We start from the raw sequence: 26,034 nt of genomic DNA on the forward strand, positions 1-26,034 counted from the left end.
GCTCTCCTGCCCCTGCCCCCTCCTTGGTTGTGCTGGCTCTCCTGCCCCTGCCCCCTCGTTGGTTGTGCTTGCCCTTCTGCCTCTGCCCCCTTGTTGGTTGTGCTTGCCCTTCTGCCTCTGCCCCCTCGTTGGTTGTGCTTGCTCTCCTGCCTCTGCCCCCTCGTTGGTTGTGCTTGCTCTCCTGCCCATGCCCCCTCGTTGGTTGTGCTTGCTCCCCCGCCCCCTCGCTGTGCTTGCTCCCCTGCCCGCTCGCTGTGCTTGCTCCCCTGCGCCCTCGCTGTTCTTGCTCCCCTGTCCCCTCGCTGTGCTTGCTCCCCTGCCCCCTCGCTGTGCCTGCTCCCTCGCTGGTTGTGCGTGATCTCCTGCCCCCTCGTTGGTTGTGCCTACTCTCCTGCCCCCTCGTTGGTTGTGCGTGCTCTCCTGCCCCCTCGTTGGTTGTGCGTGCTCTCCTGCCCCCTGGTTGGTTGTGCTTGCTCTCCTGCCCCCGCCCCCTCGTTGGTTGCGCTTGTTTTCTGTTGTTGGGCATCGACTGTCCCACCATTTGTAGTCTAATCCAGCCTCTTCCTGAAGTCATACGCCCTCCTTGGAAGCTTTTACGTGTCGTCGCCATCTTCAAATTTGATTTTTTTTAATGCTTCCCATCCCCTGTGAAGTGGGTGGGTCGCCTGTGTATCCAGAAAATTCTTTAAGCTGCAAAACTACTCCTACAGGTAGGAAACCATTTCGTTTTGCAAAGTGAACATTCTCTGGATTCACAAGCTGTGCATCGATTTAGTAGCGGTTTTCTATTCATGTGGAGACTGAGTTGATGAGCTTGAGTTTGTAAATAGATGTTTCAATAGCTTTTGTCCCACTTGAGCTTCCATGTTCATTTCAATGTCTATAAAACAATGTTTCATGAACGTGTGCACTGAGAACCATGTAGCTGCCATGCAAACATCCTGCAATTATATATTCCCTAGAAAGGCTATTGGTCCACCTTTTTTGCTAGTAGAGTGTGACTGGAAGATGCTTTGCTGATATGTTTATTTGTCTGAGAATGGCCCACGACCAGATTTCCTGAGCTAGACTTGATAGAACGAAGGATTGTGTTCCCCCCCTGCTTGTTGAGAAAGAACGTTGTTGTATTGTCTGTTCGAATTAAAAGATATTTTCCCCACAGTTCTTTCTGAAAGACTTTTTAAGTTTAGTTAACAAGTAATTGTTTAGCTCTATTACATTGATATGTTGTACCGCTTCCTGTATCTTACATATTCCTCTGACCTTGAGTTTGTCCAAATGAACTCCCAAAACTATGTGTGAGGTGTCCGTAGTAATGGTTACTGTGGGAGCTGGGTATATAAATGATCTTCCCACAGTTAAATGTATCCATCACTGCATCTTCTGTATTTTTTGTGCGACAACCATTAGACCTTCCCAACTCAGTGGCTTGTGACCATTGGCTTGAACCCATTTCTGATTTGGGCTTATATGTAGCTGTGCATATGGTATTAAAGGGAATGCAGGAGGTCATCTTTCCCAGCATTTTCTCCACCGTTCTTACAGTCAGAGACTGCCCCTTTTGGTAGAGTGTGAGTTTCTTGAAGTATTGATATTATTCTTTTCCCCCCAAAGCTAAGCCTTTGCTTCTGATGAGTTGATTCTTTCACCCAAAAAGATATTTGTTTTGTTCTGACTTCGGCAATGACCTTTTTTGTGTTTATTGAAAATTCCAGACAGGGAAGTGTTGATATTACCATTTGTATATCTCTCTTGAATTTGTTTAGCAAGTTTGCTTTCACTAGCCAGTCGTCTAAATAAGGATAGACATGTGCCGCTTGCCTTCTTAAATGCGTTGTCAATGCTGCTAGGCACCTTGTAAAGAACCCTTGGTGCAGATTTCATTCTGAAAGCCATCAATTTGAATTGATAATGTTTTTTGTTCACCACAAAACGCAAATATCTTTAGTATCTGTGATTCAATGGGATGTGTAAGTAAGCATCTTTGAGATATATAGCTGCCATATATTCTCCTTGTTGTAGCTGAGGTATGACATTCTGTAGTGTTGTCATTTTTAATTTGAGCGTCTTTGTGAACCTGTTTATAAAACAGAGGTCCAGTATAGGACGTAGGTTTCCATCCTGTTTTGGAATTAGGAAATACGTAATTTCCCTTATTGATCTTTATGGTTACTCTTTCTAGTGCCTTTTTTCCCAGCAATTCCTCTACCTCTTTCAGTAGACAGAATGTTTTCTCTTCTGTATGGCCCACTTTCTTAGGTCTGTTTGCTGGTATGTCTTTATCAGTTCTATGCAGTATCCACATTTTATGACATTTTAAATCCATTTGTCTCAGGTCACTTTCCCCCACTTCTGAAGAAATTTCTTTATCCTTCTCCCCACAGGTGTTGTGTGCGAGAGAGGTGGACGATTTAGTGAGTCACTTGCTGGAGGATGTAGCTCCTCCCCTGTGTGGCTGTGCTCTTCCTTGTGCACACACCTGAAAGGGCTGTCATCTTGGTGTTTGATAAAGCCATTATTGTGAAGAGGAGTGTGTTTGGCTTGTGCACTGAAACCCCCTGATGTCAAGTTGTGCTTGAGAAACTTCCAATACCTGCCGCTTTTCGGACCAGTGTTGATCCTCTTCATATGTTTCCCCTGAATTGCAGGGCTCCCATTTACTTTGAAGTCTCATTATCTTTCTTCAATTGTTGAAACGTTTCTGAAGAGTTGTTCTCCACTGAAAGGCATATTGATTAGATTTGCCTGTGCCTCTGGCTTGAAACCTGACAGCTGCAACCAGGCATGACGTCTTAACGTTGTTCCAGCCATCATTTGTCTGCTTGCAGTGTCTGCTGCATCTAATGCAGACTTCAAGCAAGAATTTTCAATGTTTTTACCCTCTTGCGATATTATTCTGGCAGGTGCTTCATTAGCTCTGCCATCTCAACCCAGTGTTGGTATGCATATCTGTTTAGTTGAGTGTTTGAGTTGGCTTATCGCCATTGAGTTGCTGCACCTCTCTCAAATTTTCTCCCCACCATATCCATCTTTTTACTTTCATTATCTGGTGGTGGTGGTTCTGGATGTTGTTGGTATGTTAGCCCTTTTTCCGGCTGTAGCCGCAATGATTTAGTCAGCCAGGACTGTTCCTCTTATATATAGAGGGTCTTTGAAGAGTGTTTGTAGTTTGTCTCTGCCCTCTGAGTTTCTGTCCTGTCAGTTGCAGGTTCGTTAAAGGCTTCTTTACCTTGATCCAGAATGCTTGGGAGCATTGTTAGGAACTGGCTCCTAGTTTGAGAAGGCAGTAATGTCCATAGGACGAAGCATGATTGTGTTTTCTCCTATTCTAGTTGTACTCCAAATGTATCAGCCACTCTTTTAATCAGCTGCCAGCATATTGCGATATCATCCGGAGGTGAAGGCCTTGAATGTGTGTCAATCCCTTCCTCAGGGAAATCTATTTCAATGCCTTGGTACTGAGTCTCCATATATACCGACCCATCCATCTCCTGAAACACTTATGGTATCAGGATCATCTTCGAAGAAGTATTTCTGTTCGTCTTCCTCCTCCTATGGCTCTAGTGTCATTGGGGACTTTAGTTCTTCGACGTCTTTGTCGGTTGTGTCTTTTTCTGTCTAAGTCTTTGCAGGATTTTGAAATTCTTGATAGGATGCCTCAAAAACCTCCTTATTCTGCCAAATCGCAGCAGTTTTGGCCTCGAGGCACCTCTTTTTCCGCTTGATTTTGGCAGATCAGTCTTCGTGCTGTTGATTTTTTCTTTGACGTCGAGACTTCCTTCGACGGTGTATCACTCATCCGCTTTTTGCACCTACTGACCTCGTTTGTTTTTCGACGTCGCAGCCTCTTGACTTTGATCAGCTTTCAACGTCATCTTTTCGGGGGTGCCCACCTGCTGTGTCCTTGCTGGGGTTCTTTCAGTCTCTCCTTGCCTTCAGTGGGTAGATTTTCAATGCTGAGGCAGCCTTCTGTGATTTATAGTCTGGTTTTCTAGACTTTCCACCGTATGTTTCTTTGCTGTTACCTGGGGTTGTGTTTCTTTGTGCTTGCACTGTGCCTTCTCGATGTCGATGATTCTCAAGTAAGCATTCAGGACTTCTCTTTCTGCACCTTCGGCGATGTTATCCTCATAGTCGCTCGACAAACCAAGGTCTCTTAGCGATGGAGTTTGCTGCTGCCCCGGTTTGGCGCAGTGTGCCTGCCTCTGCGTGTCCCTTGCCTTCAGGGTTTTTCGCTTTAAGTCCCCAGTCATCGCTCTTGTGGTAGAGCAGAAGACAAAGGTTACACATCTAATGCTTGTCTTTATGGGCTAATTTATGGCGGCACTTTGGGCAGAATTGTAATGGTATCTTCTCCATATCACGTGGAGCAGGGGGCCCCCTGTCTGGGTATTCTCGGGTTCGCCCATTGATATTTAAATAAAAAGAAATATTTCAGTGGTCTTCTCCGGTGTTTTCTCAAAATAACTTTGTCCAAGACCCCTTCTTTTTGTAGGCTGGGGAGCCTTTAGTAAAGCTTCTAAATCAAACGGTGAAAAAAAGAATCTTAATATAGCGACAACGCATGGAAACTTCCGGGGAGATCGTATGATGTCAAGAAGAGGCTCGATTGGACACCAAATGATGGGACAGTAGACGCCCAACAACAACAGGAAAAACAAGCATTTGCAATGCAATAGGTCTCGCATTTACGCAAGTTCAAGCTATTGGCACTCTAAATGATAATGCTTTTTTTATGTTTCAAAAACCAAAACATAAATTAAAGGCATTGTCATTTACAATGCCAATAGCTCAAACTCGCGGACATGCGAGACCTATTGTATTGCAAATGCTTGTTTGTGTTAGCACTTCGAATTCACTACTTTGGCATAAAGCAGATTGCAAAAAAGAAATAAATATTTGGGTAGTCAGTCAAGAGACATGAAAGCGTCTTACTCTATCAAGCTCTGAATGTATGCATGGTATACATCTTTGAGGCTGTTATTAGACTAATCACGACCATTTGTGTAGCACTCAATTCAAATCGAATCATGTTTTAAACATAACTGGTGTTCTTTAATACACAATTCATGTTATCAATTAAATTAATCTTAGAAGGACAAAGATTTAAGTTGAAACTTGCAGGCAGCAGGTTTCAGTAGGAACCAGCGCGATATTTGACCAGTGTGTGACTGTCTGCAGGCTGCACAAGAATCTCTGCCACAGGAGCATTCCCCCACCGAGCTATATCATCGGCGAATTAATCAGACTTGTAGGTCACCTACGGTGCTCTGCGACAGGCTCCTTTAACAACTATGCTATTTTATGACGGTTCCCAGCTATGACTGGCTGGTTGCACATGGGTCTGTCTGGCATGTGATTTGACAACCTGAGCTCTCCTCTCACTGTCATTTTATCCTGAGGCTTGCCTGGTGCAATGGATCTCTGCGGTAGAAGTCTGACGCCTTGAAGCTGGGGTGTTTGCAACCAGTAAGTGAACCTGATCCGGTGTCCTACCGCATTTCTTTCTGGAGCAGAATGTGTAAAGCATAAAATGCATGTTTGCTAGGAGAGCATTGTCTGACTCATAAGGACTTCATGCTTCTTCGTGACTCTGCCGTTCTTAACTCCGTCCACTGGCTTCTGCGGCCCCGCCCTGGTGTGTGGGTTCACGGAGTAACATTTTCCCGTTTCCTGCACCTAAAAGGCAAATACACCAAAACGGTGGCATACGAACTTTAGCCTGCAACATGAAATACTTCTCTCAAAAGTGCTGATCTGAAGACATCACAAGATATATTGCAGCTTTATGTGTTGCCTAGGGTGTGCAAAGTTCCGGGACCGACTGACTGGCAGCTGTGGAAAACAAGCGTTCACCAGTCAGCCGCTGTTTATTTTTGCATTGCGCTTTCACTTTAATGTGAAAGCGCAATGCAAAAATAAACACGCTGCGCCCTGTCTCCCTTTGAGACGGCCCATCCAGACTGGATCTCACGGCTAGTTTATACAACACGCCTCTTTGCGATAAGAAACTGCTTTACAATAGTCATGAAGCAGGCGATCCAGTCCGGAAGGGCCGGACCAAAAGGCGAAAGGGAGGCAATGCCAACAGCTCATTTCCAATGGCAGGCCACCGTTTAGCAAAAAAGGTGACGCCAGTCAAAGGAAATGAGGGGCGGGGCTTAAATCCCCCTTCTAAAATGTAATTACAAGAGTTCTCGCACAGCAAGCAGCGCCTTGCGCTGCAACGCTACACGCGAGACCTAAAAACCAATGAGATAAGTACTGCTACAATGGAGCATTCCAGACCCAACCACTAGATGGCAGAATAATGCATAGCATATAAATCCAGAAAAGATTCACGCTTCAAAAGTGGTAGATTCTTCCCCTCCCTGTGCAGCTGGGGGTGGGATATCTTGGATATAAGCATGTCCCTCAGCTCTAGTCAGTTAATAGGTTGTCTAACTTCTTAATCACCTGAAGGCATGCCCCTATTTGCTATTTTACTGCAAATGTAATCTGACTGGTGTAACAGTAGTTTCACGTGACATATAAAAACGGATTGTTTCCCTATTGGCACAACCACCCAATCCCAAGTGTTTGCTTTACCTGGATGTACCCTTGCTGGTCTATGAGCAGATTTTCTGGCTTCAGGTCCCGGTATATGAGGTCCAGGGAGTGCAGGTACTCAAAGGTAAGAACGATCTGTGCGCCATAGAATCGAGCATGAGGCTCACTAAAAATAAAAAACAATTAAATCACATATTTCAAAAGAAAATGCTTGTTTGAGGGAACTCTCATTCTGAGCAATAACATCATGTAGCAAATACAGCAAACTGCTACTCTTGTCACTTCACCAAACACAAATCACAGGTCAAAATGAACTTCATCCATTAAACTTGTCCTCAATAAATTTAGCTGGCAAAAAGCACTTTAGTTAGCACGAAGATGAGCACCAGAAACTTTATGCACAGTGCTTTTTAAGTCAAATATTTGAGAGCTAGCTGTAGTTGTAGACAAACATTCAGAATGTGAATCCATCTCTTATCCACGGGCAGGTTCACCGCCTCACACTGGGCTTGAGAAAAATGCACTGGACTTAGATGCAGTAAAAAGGAGCATGGTCACAAGCAGGAAATAGATCACAGAAATGGGCAACCATTTGGACACAGGCATAAAAGTAAACGTTACTGGCCAGTAGCATCCATTTTCTATCATAAATATCTCGATTAAAGTTATAAATGATCAGAATCTCAGTGTAAGGGTGGCACCCAAGCAGTGAAAAATAATAAAGCCAAAGGCAACCTTTTCTTTCCATTTTTCTTATCTTATGGATGTAGCAAATCCTGATATATATGGGGGGGGGGGGTGTCTAGGTGTATGTATGAAAATAAGTTACTTACCTGTATATGTAGTTCTCCAGTATTGGAATCTTTCATAGATTCACATGCTTGAATGATTCCTAGTGGTAGAGATTGGAGTACCTGGTATCTTAGAAAAGCAATGTTCTAATAATCCTAGAACATGTTGTAGGCCCTAGACCTCTTGGTTTAGTAACAGATCCTAGTCATTATTTTAAAAGGGACTAAACTAAGAAGACAATCAATCAGAAGACACCATTCTGTAGAACCTAACTGTGAGAAGGTCCTGTCCCTCAGATTTTCCAAGCACTAGTGTGTACACATAGCACTCTACTGAGGTGAATAATGGTGAGCTTTTCCAGGGGGGGGGGGGGGGGGGGGGGTTGCATGTGAATCTATGCAAGATTCCAATACTGGAGATCTACAGTTATAGGTAAGTAACTGATTTCATTTTTCCAGTATTGGAACTTTCACAGAGACTCACATGCTTGAATAAGAGTAGAGAGCAGCAAGAAGCACATGGTGTGTGTGTGTGTGTGCGCATGTGTGTGTGTGTGTGTGTGTGTGTGTGTGTGTGTGTGCGTTGTGTGTGTGTATATATATATATCTATCTATCTATATATATATATATATATATATATATATATATATATATATATATATATATATATATATATATATATATAGAGTTGGCCTCACGGCTAGCGCAGTCGTCATCAAATCTGGGGAACTGGGTTCGAGTCTCGGCAACAACGCTGAACATCCTGTGATGTGATTTTGGGCAAATCACTTAATCGCCCGTGCCTAAAAAAAAATGAGTGTGTCCTCATGTAACGCAACTGGTGCTATGTAAAGCGGTCTGACACCATATTCTTGTCAAGTTTGCGCTATATAAAACTCCATAAAAAAACCAGTATGCAAAACATGCGCAGGAAAAAAACGGATGGTAAGTAGAAGGAAGTGGCTCACTTTTATTTAAAAAGATGTCTTAGAACATGCCTGCAAAAGAATACCAATATATGTAGACACAGTATGCAAAATGTGCGCAAGAAGAAAACGCATGGTGGGTGAAAGGAAATGGCTCACCTTTATTTCAAAAGATGTCTTAGAACGGCTTGTCCTACTGCAGCATCTCGCATAACTTCAGAATCCAAACAGTAATGCTGCATGAACGCGTGTGCACTCTTCCAGGTTGCTGCTTTGTAGATATCTGGAAAGGACACACCAGCAAATAATGCCATGAACGTGGAAATGGCTCTGGTGGAATGAGCACGGACCTTTGAGGTCAAAGGTTGGCCCGCTTGCTGATGGCAGAAGAGAATTGCACTCGATATTCATCTCAAAATGTTTTGTGTGAGGGTAATCCTTTCTTGGTGTGCTACAGGCCACAAACAGTTGGATTTGCAAAAAGATTTGGTTCTGTCCAAATAAAACTTAAAGCAACGTTTAACATCTATAGAGTGCAAAGCACGGTCAGCTGATGTTGGAGGATTTGGGAAAAATTATTTAAGTATTACCGGCTCCTTTAGGTGAAAATCTGATGGGACTTTAGGAATAAATTTAGGGTTTATGCATAGAATTACTTCATCATGTCTAAACTGCAAGAATGGCTCTTGGCTCCTTGCAGGCGTGAGAGCGAGGAGGAGAGCTACCTTCCAAGATAGAAACTTTATATCCGCTTTATGAATGGGTTTGAAAGGATGTTTCATTTATTGCGGAAGCATCATGTTGAGCTGCCATGTTGGAGGAGGGGCTCTTCCTTGTGCAAATTTTCTAAATAACCCCTTGAGAAACTGCTTAACCAGCCTGCTGTACCATAAGTATTAGATGACCTCCGGGAATTTCCGCTAGATTTACCTTTATAGAAGCGTGAGCTACACCTGTTCGCACCAGGTGAATGAAGTAAGGCAAGATCTCTTCTGGGCAGGAAAAGATATGATGTACTTTTACAGTTCTACACCAAATGCAGAAACTCTTCCACTTCAAGCTGTACGTCTTATTGGTACGGTCTGCGCCTGCCCTGGCTAGTATGCCTCTGCATTCTTTAGGAATTGCTAAATGTTGAAATTCTTGGGACTCAGGAGCCAGGCTGAAAATCTGAGAGAACAGGGATCTGGATGCAGTACTTGTCCCTGGCACATCATCAATAGTGACTGAATCGGTTTGAGGTGTATCGGAGCTTGTATGAAAGGAGGAGAAGTTGAGTATACCAATATTGACAGGGCCATGCTGGGACTATCAGCATGATACATACACATACATACATACATCTTGCAGAGTCCCGTCTTCATCTTCTTTAGCACCTTTGGAAGGAGAGGAATGGGAGGACAGGTGTAGTGAAATATGCCAGACCATGCAATTGAAAAGACATTCTCCTATGATCCCTTATTGGGATGCCAACTCCCGAAGTTTCGGCATTTGATGTTGTGGGGAGTTGCAAAGAGGTCTAGGTTTGGCATGCCCCACTGGAGGAAGATGTTGTTGAGTGTGTGTTCCTCCAATTTCCATTAGTGGTAGGTTGTTTTTAGACTGCTTAAAGTGTCGCTAAGGTGTTCTGTTTTACTGGCACATACTCTGAGGTTAATGATACTACTAGTATCTGCTAGAGCAGTTGACCTCGAAGCTGGTGAGCCGGGTTTGTGTCCTGGCAACGACGCTCAACATCCTGTGATTCTGGGCAAATCACTTAATCTCCCTGTGCCTAACAAAAATGAATGCGCCCGTCTGTAACCTAACTGGTGCTCATGTAAAGCGCTCTGATACCTTCGGGTTAAGTTTGCGCTATATAAAACTCTAAAAAATATTTTTTTTAAATTGTCCATTTCAAGAGACGTTGAGCTTCCTGGGATATAGGGTGCGATCTTGTGCTTCCCTGCTTGTTTATGTAGTGCATTGTCATAGTGTTGGCTGTTTGCGCAAGCACTGAAGAATTTTTAATTATGGGCAGAAAAAATTGTAGAGCAAGGAACACCGCTCTTAAATTGAGGGGATTGATATGAAGGCTCCAATGGGATGTGGGCTATTTACCGCTGACCTAGAGATCCTGAAGGTAAGCTCACCAGCCGTCCAAGGAGGCATCCGTTGACATTCACTAAAGGAGGGGCTTGAGGTAGGAAAGGCCGGCTCTGTGACAGATTACAAGGTTGTGTCCACCAAACGAGTAATGAAATCATGGGTGGAGTTACTTTCATTATTTCGTCGAATGTTCCCTTGACTTGACGCACTGGATGTTTAAAGCTTCCTGAAGCGGACACATGTGTAGGGGCCAGTATGGAATAATGTGACAGGAAGACATCATGCCTAGGAAAGACTTGTAAAGGCATACGGAAAGTGACCTTTTTTGCACAAATGTGTCAACGCCATCAGCTTTCGTTGCCTTTCCAGAGTGGGATATGCTTTGTTTAAAGCGGTATCGAGTATGGCTCCAAGAAAGGTTAGTAGCCATGACGGCTAATGGACTGATTTGTATGGGTTTAGAGTCAGGCGTAGCTGGTCGATTAGGTGCATACAGGCATTGGAGGATGCTTTAGCGACCTTGTAAGTCGGGGCCTTGACTAGCCAGCCATCGACGTAGGGAAATGTTTTTTTTTGCTGTTGTCTGATGTAGGCTGCGACTGGCGCTAGGCACCTGGTAAAAATGAGGGGATGGACTCGAGTCTGAATGGCAAAACTCTGAACTGATAGTAACTGCGGGCTACAGTCAAGCTGAGGAATTTCTCCTTCCCAAAGTATTTTCTTCGCCGCCTCCAGGAAGATTGTCAAGATATGCAGCAATGTCTGACCCCATCTGTCTATTATATCTGCCTAGCAATGCCAAGAATTAGATGCTCTGACTGAGCGCTGACATCGCTGAGAAATGCTTTCCGATATTATAGAGCCTTCTACCCTCCTTGTCTGTGGTGGATGAAGGATTCTTTGATCTTCGCTGTGCCACTTGCGAAATGAATATGCTACTTACCAGTATGCATCTGTTCTTGGCATGTAGGGCTGCTAACATTCATATCTATTGCATAGATCGCCGCCTAGTGTTGGGTCCGGATGATTGCACATTGTTGTCCTGGAAGAGTCTTCGAAGTATCACGAGATAGGTGGCTCCTCCCCTGGACTACAGTGCGCATGGGCATCGACTCCATCCCCAGATTGTTTTTAGCCATTGCGGCAAAGATGGAGTATGACAGTGTTAAAGATGTCCATGCTAATGATTGAATGCAAGAAGCAATCTGCAGCTGCTACAGGTGCCGGGGAGGAGGGTGGGCGATATGAATGTTAGCAGCCCTACATGCCAAGAACAGATGCATACTGGTAAGTAGCATATTCAGTTCGAGGCATGTGGGCTGCTAAATTCATATCTATTGCATAGAATACATAGCAGTCCCTCCATTAACGGCGGCCGCCCGTGCCAGCTGCAGAAGTCTGAAATAGAGTCTTGAGAACAGCTTGTCCTACAGCTGCCTGCTGTTTGGAATGCACGTCTACGCAGTAATGTTTGGTAAACGTGTGTGGTGTGGACCACGTGGCTGCTCTGCAAATGTCTTCTAAAGGAATGTTTCCTAGGAATGCCATGGAGGCTCCTAACTTGCGTGTGGAGTGTGCTCTGGGTGGGATCGATAAAGTGTGTTTAGCTTTCTGATAGCAAATCTGAATACATTTAACGATCCACCTGGCTATTCCCGCTTTGGAAATGGGGTTGCCCTTGTGCTGAGCGGAAAAGGCAACGAATAGTTGTTGTGTTTTTCTAAATGGTTGTGTTCTGTCAATATAGTACATCAACGCCCTTTTAACGTCCAAGGTATGGAGCATTCTTTCCGCTACCGTCTCTGGATTTGGAAAGAATGCGGGCAGTTCAATTGACTGATTGACGTGAAATTGTGACACCACCTTTGGAAGGAACTTGGGGTTAGTGCGGAGCACCACCCTGTTGGAATGAACCTGAATAAATGGCTCTTGTATCGTGAGCGCCTGTAGCTCACTAACACGTCTGAGAGACGTGATGGCAATGAGGAAAGCCACTTTCCATGTCAGGAATTGAATCTCACATGAATGTAGAGGCTCAAAGGGTGGACCCATCAACCTAGTGAGGACCACGTTGAGATTCCAAATTGGAGCGGGTAGGGTTCTGGGAGGAATGACCCGCTTCAGCCCTTCTAGAAAAGCTTTAATGGCAGGCACCCTGAAAACAGAGAGGTGCTGCCTGTTCTGAAGATAAGCTGCTATGGCTGACAAGTGTATTCGAATGGAAGCGTACGCTAGATTGCATTTGTAAAGATGTAACAAGTAGCAAATGATGTTTGGAATGGATGCATCTAGCGGATTTATGTTATGCTCTGTACAGTAGATGACAAAACGCTTCCATTTCGCTGCATAGCAAACTCGGGTAGTGGGTTTTCTTGCCTCTCTGATGATGTCCATACATTCAGGAGGCAGATTAAGGTTGCCAAACTCTAGGACTTCAGGAGCCAGATCGCCAGATTGAGCTGTTGCGGGTCTAGATGCTGAATGTCGCCATGGTTCTGCGTCAAGAGCCTGGGTGTGAGGTGCAGCCTTTGATGCGGTACCACGGAGAGTTCTAGAAACGTGGTGTACCATGGTTGGCGTGCCCACGTTGGAGCAACCAGGATGAGCGTCATCGAGTGTTGCTTTAGCTTTCTTGCCACCAGCGGAATGAGAGGTGCTGGGGGAAAAGCGTACGCAAATCTGCCTGACCAGTTCATCCATATCGCATTGCCTTGCGACTGTGGGTGAGGGAACCTGGCGGCAAAGCTTTGGCATTTTGCGTTTTCCCTTGTGGCAAACAGGTCTATCTCCGGATGACCCCACTGCTGGAAGTACGGGCGGAGTACAGATGGATGTATCTCCCACTCGTGCATTTGATGGCTGTACCTGCTGAGCAGATCCGCCATCTGGTTGTCCTTGCCCGGAAGGTGTTCCGCCATGAGGAAGATGTTCCTCTGAATGGCCCACTTCCACATGCTCTGAGCCAGATGAGACAGCTGTGGAGAGTGCGTACCCCCCTGCTTCTGGATGTAGTACATGGCCGTCATGTTGTCCGTCCGGATCAGCACGACCTTGTTGCACAAATGTACTTTGAAGAAGGACTTTAACGCCATAAAGATCGCCATCAACTCCAGGCAGTTGATGTGCATCTTCCTTTGCTGTGTTGTCCATAGTCCCTGCACCGTGCAGTGGAGCACATGAGCCCCCCAACCCTGGAGAGAGGCGTCCGTCGTGAGGATGATCTGTGGTACAGGCTCTTGGAACGGTCGGCCCTTGCAAAGGTTGTGTGGAGTCCACCAATGCAGAGAGTTGTATGCCCGACCGGTTACCAACACTAGGTCTTTCAACTGTCCATGAGCCTGCGTCCACTGATGTGCTAGACATTCCTGGAGCGGACGCATATGCAGTCTCGCGTGCGGGACTATGAAGATGCAGGAGGCCATCATGCCTATCAACTGCATGAACACTCTCGCTGGGAGTGAGTGTTGGGGTCTGAACCTCTGGATTAGCGACTGGATGTGGTCGATCCTCGCCGGGTTTGGCTGTGCTGTGGCAGCCAGAGTATTCATGGTCGCGCCCAGATACTGCCGCACGTGGGCAGGTTGGAGGTGCGACTTTGGATAGTTTAAGGAGAACCCCAGACTGTGAAGGAGGTGAATAGTGTGGGACATGTCTGCGGCGCACTGTTGTTCCGACTTGGCTTGAACGAGCCAGTCGTCCAGGTAAGGGTAGACATGTATGTTCCTTCTCCTGAGGTGCGCCGCCACGGTCGCCAGACATTTTGTGAACACTCTGGGGGCAGTGGTCACTCCGAAGGGTAGGACCTTGAACTGGTAATGCCTGTTCTGTATGGTAAACCTGAGGTACTTTCTGTGGGATGGGTGGAGTGGTATGTGAATATAAGCATCCTTGAGGTCCAAGGTTGCGAGGAAGTCTCCCTTGTTCAAAAGTGGTGTTGTAGCGTTAACATGTGAAAATGTTCCGAGAGTATGTATAGATTGAGGGGGGCAGGTCCAGAATGGGTCTGAGTGAGCCGTCCTTCTTTGGTATTAAGAAGTACAGGGAATAAACCCCTGTGCCTTCCTCCTCCACCGGCACGAGCTCTATTGCTCCTTTTTGCAGCATTATGAGAACCTCCTGCTGCAACAAGTGCAAGTGCTCTGCTGACATAGGACGTTGTCTTGGGGGTATGTTGGGGGGAGTGGACGTTAACTCCAAACAATACCCGAACTGGATAAGCTTCCTTACCCACCTGTCTGTGGTGATGTTTTTCCAGACTGGCAGGAAGTGTTGGAGTCTTCCCCCGACAGGTGATGGATGGTCGGGGGGCAGTGACAGGGAGTCACTGTTTTGTGGCAGCAGAGGAACGGGAAGTATTGTTGCCTCTGCCTCTGCCCTTGGCACTGTTTCCTCTGTAACCACCTCTATTCTGTTTGGGGTAAGAGGCCTGGGCGCCTCCTCTATGGAAACTTGTCTGCTGTGCCAAGTGTCCTCTGGCAACACCCCTTGTACCTGAGCGACGAAAATTGTTGCCCCTGTATTGCTGAGACTGAAGTGCACCCATGGACTTAGCCGTCTGTGTCTTTTTTAATTTTCTCAAGGGTGGTGTCAACCTCCGGGCCAAACAGTCTGTCTGGATTGACGGGTTGGTTGAGGATAGTTGTTTGGATCTCGGGCTTGAACCCTGAGATGCGGAGCCAAGCTTGACGCCTCAACATAACACTAGTGTTCACCGCCCTTGCTGCTGTATCTGCAACGTCAAGCGCACATTTAATCGCAGCATTAGAAATGAGCTTGCCCTCTTGGATTAACATTTCAGCTCCTTCTTTGAACTTGTCTGGAAGGTGTTGCAGAAGCTGTTCCAAGGTGTCATAATGCGCCCTATCATATCTAGCCAACAGGGCTTGTGTATTGGATATGCGCCATATGTTTGCAGCCTGTGCTGCCACCCTTTTGCCCCCTGCCTCCAGCACTTTTGACTCTTTGTCCGGGGGAGGAGCTTCACCCGTTGTCTGTGAATTCGCCCTCTTGCGGGCATTGGAGACGACCAAAGAGTCCAGAGGCAACTGGCCTCGTATATAAGCAGGGTCCCCAGGTGCCGGTCTGTATTTCTTCTCTATACGTGGGTTAACCACCCGTGCCCTGGTGGGTTCCTTGAAAATGTCATTGGCATGTTTGAGAACCCCTTTAAGCATTGGCAGTGTTTTGACAGTCTTTTCTGATGCAGAGAATGTATCAAACAAAAAGTCAACCTCCACAGGGTCGGCATGCATCTCCACCTTGTGATTTGCAGCCGCCCGTTCAATTAAGGCATTAAATGCCGCCGAGTCTTCAGTAGGAGAAGTTTTTATTCCATAAAGCTGTGGGTCACTAACCACCTGTTGGTCACCCTGGTCACCAGTGTCTATCCATGAGTCCTGCTGTTCATCAGGGTCATTATTGGCAGGGAAGGTATACTCATCATCCTGTTCATTCCCATCCCCATCTGAGTAGGTGGGTGAAGGCGTCGGACTCCTCCTAGGCTGTTGAGGAATGGGTTCCACAAGCTCTGGAGTATCTGGTGCAGGCCTTTTCTTTTTTAGAGGGATTACATAGGAGTCCACCGGCTGGGACGTAATTTTCCTCTTGTAGAGCAGTAATTTGCCCGTGTCGGCGTCGATAAAATGCTCCGAATTGTCGTTGTGCGAAAGTGGTTGAGCAGAGCTTCCAGCACGCTGAGTCTGCTGCAGCCCCTCCGAGTCATCGGGCACCGTACGAGGTGCGAAAGCCTTCGGCGCTACCTTCGGCGGCAGAGTATAGAGGATTGGCGTCGAAGTCTTCTTCAGCGGGACAGCCGCCGTTGGTACCGAGGACTTTTTCGGTTCCGACGCCTTGTCCCGTATCCTCTTCAGGGAGTCCGCGACCTGCTTAGTAAAAGAAGCGGACGGCTTCGTCGATCCGACCGAGGCCTTCGATCCACCACCAGGTGAGGATCCGAGCGTTGACGACTTCTGTTTGGGCGCGGACGCACCCTCGACAGCAAGGGTCCGTTCCCCTGTCTTGGCCTTAGGCGTCGGCGCCGCCGGCTTCGGATCGGCAGTTCTTCTCCTTTGCGCCGTGGTTTCAGAGTTCGGCACGGCAGTCTTGGGTGAAGGTTTCTCGACAGTCTTCTTCGACATCGACTCCACCACCTTGCTCGACACATGCTCGACGACTTTCTTGGAGCCGGCCTCCTTTGCCCCTTTGGGTGCCTTTTCGTTGTCGACTGCCTTTTTAGGCTTGGAAGCCTCCGAAGACGACGGTTTTGAAGCCGTTTCCGGCCTCTTCGGTTTCGATGGTGCGTCGGCCATCTTAGAAGAAGTCGAAGCCGATGGTTTCGGTTTCGTTTTCTGTAACGGAGGCTCCGCTGAAATGTCTGTAGCCGGGCCAGAAGGCGGGGCCGAGGACTTAGGTGGAGGGTCGTGGGTAAGGCCGAGTGGCGATCCCGTGACCTGAGCCTTAGTTATGGTACGGACGGGGCATAGCTCTTCCTCCGAGCTATCTTCCGCGGCCCCATAAACTTCCTCGTCGTCCCCTACCTCCTCGACGTATTCGTCTAGGTCCAGGCCCTCCACGGCCTCTCCGTAGTCGGGCTCGACCTCCGCCGATGGAGGCGATATCTGAATCTGAAGCTCTTGCTCGTCTGCTTCGGGGTCGTTGAAGATGTCCACCGGTGCCGATCGCTGGCCCTCAAGGCGCGCCACGCGCCGAATCTTGAGCGTCTTCTTCGACCTGAACTTCGAACAGGCCATACAGTCGGCCTCGTTGTGGTCCGGCGACAGGCACTTGTTGCATACAGGATGCACGTCGATGTGTGGGTACTTCGAACCGCACACGGGACACTTTTTGAACGGACTTCGTTCCATTGTAGTTTCGTTGGGGTCTTGCTGCGTCAAAGGGCCTCGATGACCGAAGAGTCACACGACTCCCCAGAAAACCGACTCGAAGAGTTGGAGTATACACGAAAACCGAACGCCAACAATACCGACGAGGTTAGAAAGCCTTTTGGCCTTCAGAGAACTGTTTTTTATCGATTCCGACAGGAGACGTCGAAATCACATCCGAACCCAATGGCGGAAAAAAACAATCTGGGGATGGAGTCGATGCCCATGCGCACTGTAGTCCAGGGGAGGAGCCACCTATCTCGTGATACTTCGAAGACTCTTCCAGGACAACAATGTGCAATCATCCGGACCCAACACTAGGCGGCGATCTATGCAATAGATATGAATTTAGCAGCCCACATGCCTCGAACTACCAGAGTATGGTTTGAGTGACCTGTGAGGCAGCCAGGTGCGTCCTCCAGGGCCTTGTATTTTTTATCCAGTCTTAGTAACACTGATGGTATTGGTAACACTTGATTGCGCCTAATCTTTAAACCTTGGTCCCAAGTATAAGCAATAATGGGAATAGATCTTACAGATTTTCTGAAAGACTCTTTAAAATCATAAAGAAACTAGTCTTGTTGATGTGCAGGCATTGACAGCTCAAAACGTACAGATGGTGATGCTGGTGTTGGCAGTATGTTATTGTCCCATTCATCTTGTTCCTGGTGAATTTCACCTTCTCTTTCCTATTCAGAAGAGGTTGGTTGTTGCAGAGGCGCTTCCGGCAACAAATGGCACAGCACCGGAGAGAGAATGGCACAGCACCAGAGAGACTTGTGCTGGAGGTGGAATTGATGGTTGAACCTGTACTGCAAGTGGTTGAGGGACTGTTTGTTGATGAGATAGAGATGCTGGCGAAAATCTCCTTCTGTAATCTGCCAACATAGATTACAAGTCGGATACTAAAGCTGGAGGTAGAAATACCATTTTCTGCTGATGTTGTGGAGGATAATATTGTTGATTATAATACTACTGATCATCTGAATCCTGATATTTTAAGTTTAGCTCCAAAGAGTTTTCGGGCTGCCCCAAAGAGACGGTCATCTTCAGAGTTATCATCATCTAGAAGATTGTGAAGGCAACAGATTTTACTCGATTTGGGGATGTTAAAGATGGTCACAACCTTTTGTGGCTTATTTTCTGTATATAACTGATTTTAAAACTGCTCATCAACAGAGGTTTCTTTGTTAACAATGCAGGAGCCGTTGAAGAGGCTTCTGTGAATTGAAACTGCCATGGAAGCGCAATTGATGCTAATAGGTGGAGCGATTGTCGACGATGAGGATGTAGACGAAAGGATCGCCATTGGAGCAGGGTTTGACGCGGATGAGAGGTCTGCTGCTTACAGGAATTTTTCCATCGACGATGGTCTTGAGAAGAGGGTAATTTTTACTGTGGATGACAGTGGCGGTGACTCGTGGATGATGACGTTGTTGAGGAGAATGCCGCCGAAGACATCATTATAGTGGTGACAGTAGGGGCTGTTGACGCTGCTGAGACAGCATTTGATTTACCAAGGACAGAAGAGGGCCCTGTTGGAGATATCAATGAGCCACCCGTCTGCGGAGGAGACAATGATTTTTTAAAAGTGTGCATCACCTTACGTGGTGAAGTAGGAGGCTCTGAAGTGTTTTTTTTAAGGGATTTTGAGGAAGAACTTGCCCTTTTCTGGTCTTGCTGCAGCTTAGAGGTAACTTGGAAGGAGGATATATATCAAAAAGGAGGGACTCGGAGCGCATAAAAGGTCCAGCATACATGCTCCAGGGTAAGAAGGGTATGCAATTGCTAATAAGATGTGTATGTCTACTTAGGTCAGTACAGTTCCAAAGAGTCAACTGGGAGTGCGACTCTTTAGGAACAAATGCCCTCACACACCTAGATAGGTGTCATGCATCATCATTGGGCTTTTGCTCTATGTTGTGCCGGCGCTGCAATGCCCGACAGACACCCTTAATGGGTGCTCTTTATCAGAGATCTTTTTAGAAGCGGTTTGTGAAATGTGGGTCTTAGGTATAGACGTGGAGCAAAAGCCCAATGATGAAGCATGACAACTCTAGGTGTGTGAGGGCATTTGTTCCTAAAGAATCGTGCTCCCAGCTGACTCTTTGAAACTGTACTGACCTAAGTAGACTTACACATCTTATTAGGAACTGCATACCCTTCTTACTCTAACTTGGAAGGAGCACCATGTCCATGGGATCCCTCCGATATTTTCTTAGACTCCCTTTAAGGTGGTTCCCTAGATAATTAACCTACAGGTTCATCTAGGGGTCTCTTAACCCCTTCGGCGCTGATGACAAAGCCAGCTCGTCATCAGCGTTACCTGCGCTGCGCGGATGACGAGCTGGCTTTGTCATAAACAAGCCATTTTTTAATTTCCCGCGTACAGCGGGAAAACGCGGTAGCACGCAAGAGGTTAAGAGGCATTTTAACAGGAGATCGTGAGGTTTCACTCTGCTCATCCGAAAGAGGATTAGTTCTGTTTTTGAGTTTTTGCAGCCACAAGAGAAGCCTTCCTTCATAGTCTTTTAGGGTCTTTGTAGAAAACATGTGACATATTTTGCAGTCCATGGTCTTATGGTCTGGATAAGGAGAATATAGGCAAACTTTATGAGGGTCATCGACATGTAAGAAAATAAGTTACTTACCTGTAACTACGGTTATCCATATTGGTGTCTTTCATTGATTTACATGCCTGAATCATTCCCAGTCTTCGAGATGGGAGTCCCACGGTAACATAATTAAGCAGTACTTAAATAATGGCATAAGCTATAATGGGTTAATCAAAAGAGGAGAGTGGACACTTGTAGCTATAGGACCATTGGCTATGATGGAACACCCTCAAACACTGGTTGTTAAATGCGGTGAATATTTCTTCTCCGCCCCATACTCAGCGTTATGGCATAGTCATCGGGTGTCCACTTTGAGTGCTATATGCCAGCCTTGTCCAAGGCAACCTCTGGTCTGGATAGCAGTGTCTAGAGATTCGAAAGACACCTCCAGAGGGAGGGTGAAGTGCCCAAAAGGAAAAATGTGCCAAACGAAATATAAGCTTAAAAAACAATTTCTCTCCAAAAAGTAACTAATATAAAAGGAGATATATTGTTGTTAAAAATGAATTGGATATGATGGTCAATCGGGTAACTAGATTGCCATTTATCTCTCAATAAACGGTCGACATGTTTCAGCTCTTTATGGCCCAGCCGGGTCTATAGAGCATTCGTCAGGACAAATACAAAAACAATAATGTACTCACACAACTTGTGTAGGTTTCGGTACGGTGTACGTATTTAGTGAACACTCGTTTAGAACGCTAATTAGGTTCCTTAATGCAGATACTCGCTAACTTCCTCAGTGTGCGTGGGAAGTCAATGTAACCCGAGCCGCATGTTGCCGGAATTCTAGCGTCTTGTGCTGGCTCTGCCCCTGGGTAAGCTATAATGGCCCTCAGCCATGTCTAACATAGCCTATCTATGTCCTTTTTAAAAAAGGAATGAATGTTGAATGCAGCCAATCAGCTACTAGCACCCTTTAGAACTCTCCTAGCAGAGGCAGTTTCCCTCAGATTTTCCCAGCACAAGTGAGAAATGAGTGTATTATTGACTAATATGGAAACAGCCTCTACGGGGAGGAGGGTGGGTGCATGTGAATCTATGAAATATACCAATTCTGGATAACTATAGTTACAAGTAAGTAACTTATTGCCTTTTCCAGTATTGGGGTATCTTTCATAGATTCTCATGCCTGAATCAGAGTAGCAAGCAGTCACATCCAAATTTCTCTTGTCTGTTGTGGATGGTGGGTGACTTCTAAAACATATTAGAACACTGGAATGTTGGGAGCTCCATTGAAGACAATGGAGTCCTCCCTGCTTCTAGGGGCCGGTAAAGGCCCGCAGAGCAACATTCCAATGGATTTAAATCCCCTAGAGCTTCAAGCAACCTTTGTTTTATTTGTTAGACATTCTGCCCTCTAGTGGCAGAATGTTCTAATAGCCTTACAGCCCTTGTAGCAGGGCTATACCGGCTATTAAAGTCCCGTACCTTGTTAAAGTCCCTCGCCTTCGTCTTGGGCCCTTAATGCGGAAGCGGGCCTTTAATAGCCGGTATAGCCCGCTACGGCAGGCTATAAGGCTATATTGAATTCAAAAGTTTTAGGTTATACAAGAGGCACCTTAAACACTATACGAAAACAAGTTACTTACCTGTAACTTTGGTTCTCCAGTATTGGAAACTTTCATAGATTTCCATGCTTGAATAATTCCCCGTCGTCGAGATGGGAGTCCGCGGTACATATAAAATAGTAATAGAAACCATTACAAAAGAAGAAACCAGGCCCAGGCCCATTCTAGTTTTGTAACATTTCCACCTCTTTTTGTAAAAGAGATCAAATAAAATGAACAACCAATCAGATTCGCCTCACCCTGTAGAACCTTCTTAAGAGAACCTCAGACCCTCAGATTTTCGCAGCCGTAGTGTAAAAGTATAACTTAAACTGCTGAAGGCTGAGCTTTCCCAGGGGAGGAGGGTGGGCCGCATGGAATTCTATGAAAGTTTCCAAAACTGGAGAACCAAAGTTACAGGTAAGTAACTTGGTTTCTTACTCCAGTATTGGAACTTTCATGAATTCCTGTGGAAAATTAGTGCGTTTTGGTGAACATTATCTGCGCCATCTTGCCTCTTCCCCTGATGCCACACTTTTGTCGTGCGCGCCCGCCATTTTAAGATGCCCCGATCAGAACAAACCCTTTTGCATGCCGCTGGCCCCTGACATAGCCCTTTGCCTTCACTAAGCCTGCACGCTGACCACCCCCTGCTTGCACCTGCCTTGAGTCATAAACCCCTCTTCGGCGCTGCTCTGTCCCCGGCCCTCATCCTGTTCCCAGCGCGACACCTCCCTGCTTTCCTTTCATGATCTCCGGCCCTTAGATGCAAACCCCCTTTTCCCCGTGTGCCCGTTTTGTCCTCCCCGTTCCCAAGCCGACACCCAGCTCTGCCAATACCATCCTTGCCCCTCCCCGTACAATAGAAAGCTTCCCCCATCAAAGAATCCCCGGGTTGATCAAAGCCCCCCCCACCCCATGAGATCCGATCAGACTCCCCTCATTCCGTGAATCGGCGGATTATCCAGCTGCGCGATGCTCATCACCTGTTGTGACTAGGGTGGGGACTTTAACTGTAAATGTGTGTGGGAACGGGCCCAAAGGGGAGTTCCGAGAATGTCTTTTCCGCACATCAAAGCTTTAAACATGTATGTGTAATCTGCAATAAAGTCATAAATGTGGATATAAGAGGCCAGGCCTCAGAAATACAGTTAGAGCACCTCAGAACGATACCTTCTGTCCGTTTCGTTGTGTTCTCCTCCGGAGAGAATAAAAAAACCTTGTTTCCTGCTTTCCAGTCTCCAGCGCCTGCCTCTTCATTGATTTAAATAACTAGAGGGTCACAGAGGCAATACCGCCGGGCAAATATCGATTGTCCCCGACCCGATTGAACTTTTTACAATTGGCGTCCCAAGCGTGGGGCCCATCAGCGACTCGTGGATCCAGTGGGAGAGGTCCCGACGACAGAGTGAACGACTGCAACGATCGGGAGAGCTCTTGCCCAATAGACCCTCGTCTGGCAGCCGATCATCCGAACTTCACTAGTTCCGAACAGACCTCTCTCGAGTGATCTACGGTCCTGACTGGGAACCATCAGGAGTGCCGTGAGAAATACGAGAAAAAGAGGACGATCGGGCGCTGGATTCGGAAGACAAGAAACTGTCCACATGGTCCGGGTAAGGTCGTGTTGCCACGACAAGTTGCGAAAGAATTTGTTTTGATTGCTTGATTGTTCAAAAATACTAGTATTGCCTTGTTTATTTTTATTTAGAGATTCACTGTCTGCAAACGGAGAAGCAACAGGCTCTCTCTCCCTTTGCAAGCAGTGGAGGATAAGTAGGGTAGCAGCCGTGCTTGTTCTTTTTCTCCCCCACTCAATAATTGCTTGAAACTGAACTGTTGTTCACAAACTATTGTTTCCTGGAGATTCTCTGTCTGCAAGCAGGGAAGAGACCATCCTTTTTGCAGATAGTGAAAAGGGTAGGTAACGCAGATCTTTGCGGTCCTACTCATTCTCCCCATTGTTATTTTGTTGGTCTTTTGGTTTTTTTTGGATCCATGAGGTATTCACTACCTGCAAACAACGTAGAATAGAAATATTCTGTCTAGTCTTTGCACCTAGTGATAAGATAGGCAGTGCTGACTTTTTAGTCCCTCGTTACGAGCCGTCATGTCTGTCTTCTCCCCATTGATAAATAGCCTGTTCAGCCCGGACCGGGTGTTAGAGGTGGACCATATGGCTCCACTAGAAGGCACCCCTAATAAGGACATGTTCATAAACTATGGGTTAGTCACCATAGCTTATAATAAATTATGGCACAGGTATACCGAAGATAGCCAAGACAAACAGTGGCCACTGGCAGGATCCTTTGACCTTGATAAAATAGAAACGTTAGAAATAGCCCTTCGAAATAATAAGACGACGCCAATTATGCTCGACAGTCTCGGTATGTGGCGCAGAGAGGCTACGAAACGACAGAGAAAAAACGAGGATAAACCAAGTAGGGAAATATACCGACAGGACAACCCCAGGACACCGCTACCCACAACTTATCCCCCGACACTATACAAAGGACGACCAGACTTAGGGTCAGACCAATGCGCTTTTTGTAGGTATGTCGGACACTGGAAAGCCCAATGCCCGACTCTACTGAGCGTAAGTAAAGGCAAAGGGCCGACAAGAACGACAGACCGACAGTACGAGAAAAGGCGCGAGACAGAGAAGAACCCGACTTACATAGACAGACCAGACAGAACCACCACGTTTGATTATGCCCGATGGCACAGATTTCGCCAGGAAAATCTCAGCGGCATGATCAAGTTCTCCTAGGTCGGGCAATGTCAAGACGGGAACCCAGCCTCGTTTAAAATTCACAGACGGAAAGAGATAATTATGACCAATAACTGTTTTTATATTTGTCTTGGGTCTTTGTATGTCGTACTTGTACTGTCCCCCGTCTGAGTTCGTGTGTATGTAATGTACAAATCTGCGTCATCCCTCTACACGTATTTCCGTGTTACTCGACCCCTGTTAGCAGAAACTTAGCATAAAAGCAACCTGGAAAGAAAGAAATGATAAAACAAAATCCGTAGACCATTAATAAACTTGAACTTTTAATTTAACACAACAAACAAGGAATAATAACGATAAACTGTAGAAAATGAAAGTCAAACAGAACATTCGCCCCCCCCCATTCTGGAACCTTCCAAAGTAGGGCAGGGTTACGGCTACGCCCAACCAACGGCAACCCATATAAGGCGAGCCCCGCCGCCAACTCTTGGTCAGGAAATCTTAACGTATGGGGGAGCCGGAGGAGAGACAGGAGCCCGCAGCCTGGGCATTTGCAGGTAGTCCCGCCACGTGTCTCCTTGGCCGGCCGCAACGGGCCTGGAAAGACTAAGGTAGTCCCGCCACATGTCAAGAGGAGAGCGAGGCACCTCTTCCTTTTCTCTTCCGTCACAGCCGCAGCAGTCCTGGACGGCGGGATGTCCTGCACGTACCTCCACAACAATTTGTCCAAGTTGGGCTGGGAGGGAGAGGCGACGCGGACGAGCCTCTCCCACCTCCACCGGTAGGAGGTTTCCCAGCCCCCAGCCCGGCGCCGAACACCCCCAGTCAGGCGATGGTGCCCATACTTCCACAGCACCGGACACACCATGGTGGCACCCCAGTACTTGCGCAGCACCGAACACACAATGGTGGCACCCCAGTATTTGCGCAGCACCGAACGTACAATGGTGGCACTTGGGGAACACCGGATGTGGAGAGGCCTTCATGCGGGGCGATGAAAAGGAGCGGCATGGAGTGCACCGGGAGAAGGAGACGATGTGAACGAGTCTCCCTCGCCCCCCAGGTGGGGGCATCACAGCTGCACCCCAGCTGAACGTCCCGCTCTCACAAAACAGGGACCTCTTCCTTTCACTCCGAAGGGTCTCTTCCATTCTTGCAAACTCGACGAGAGTGGCCCCTGTAGGGCCTCAAGATGGCGTCTGGATCCGCTGGAAGGCGGGCCCCGGCCACTAGAGTAACTTTGGCCAGCCATACAACTCGAACATTTGTCCCATGGAGCACGAGCCCCCATCTCCGACAGCATCTCCGCAGCCTTGAAGATCATACAAAGGTCCCCGGCGGAGCCTTCGGCCTTTGCAGGTTTCCGGTAAGGGACGGCTGCTTCGATCGCCAACGAAACAAACATGACATTGCCACACCTTCTGTTAGCGTGAATTCTAGAACTGCCGAAAAGGACTCTGGTCCAAACTGCCAGTAATGGAAACATTTCCCCCTGATGCTGCTTCCGGACTGTGCCGGCCCCGCCCAAAATGGTGCTGGTATCAATCGGAACTTACGAACACCTCGTGGTGTTCCTTCGCACTAATATAAACTTGATGTTCTGAGATTTTTGTGATCCTTTGTACACTTGGCTAGAAAAGACAAGGAGAGCTCACTCGACGAACAGTATGAAAGAATCCCCATTACAAATGTTGATTACAAATGTACAATGTATTATATTTTTATAACTGATGTAACCCTCATTTACGATGCACACGTACGGTATGCATATAGGAAATCTGATTACAACTGTTATGATTATGTTTCTAAATTATGAAAATATATGCCCCCGAACCCCCAGCCAATTAATAGACGTTTTAGTCTCTTACAAATGAATGAGTAAAACTTTCCGATGTTTTTATT

The 26,034-nt window shown here is 46.8% G+C and overlaps 1 protein-coding gene across 5 annotated transcripts in view; it reads right to left on the bottom strand.

Moving 5' to 3' along the window:
* Positions 1-26,034, bottom strand: part of PRKACA (protein kinase cAMP-activated catalytic subunit alpha) — a 777,054-nt gene that overhangs the window by 121,189 nt on the left and 629,831 nt on the right. For all 5 annotated transcript variants that reach the window (XM_078681383.1, XM_078681393.1, XM_078681402.1 and 2 more), the window contains one exon: positions 6,589-6,715. In XM_078681383.1, the coding sequence (XP_078537509.1) occupies positions 6,589-6,715 (127 nt within the window). The remainder of the gene's footprint in view (positions 1-6,588; positions 6,716-26,034) is intronic.

The sequence above is a fragment of the Lissotriton helveticus genome, chromosome 1_1 (genome assembly GCF_964261635.1).
Source record: "Lissotriton helveticus chromosome 1_1, aLisHel1.1, whole genome shotgun sequence".
Taxonomy (NCBI): domain Eukaryota; kingdom Metazoa; phylum Chordata; class Amphibia; order Caudata; family Salamandridae; genus Lissotriton; species Lissotriton helveticus.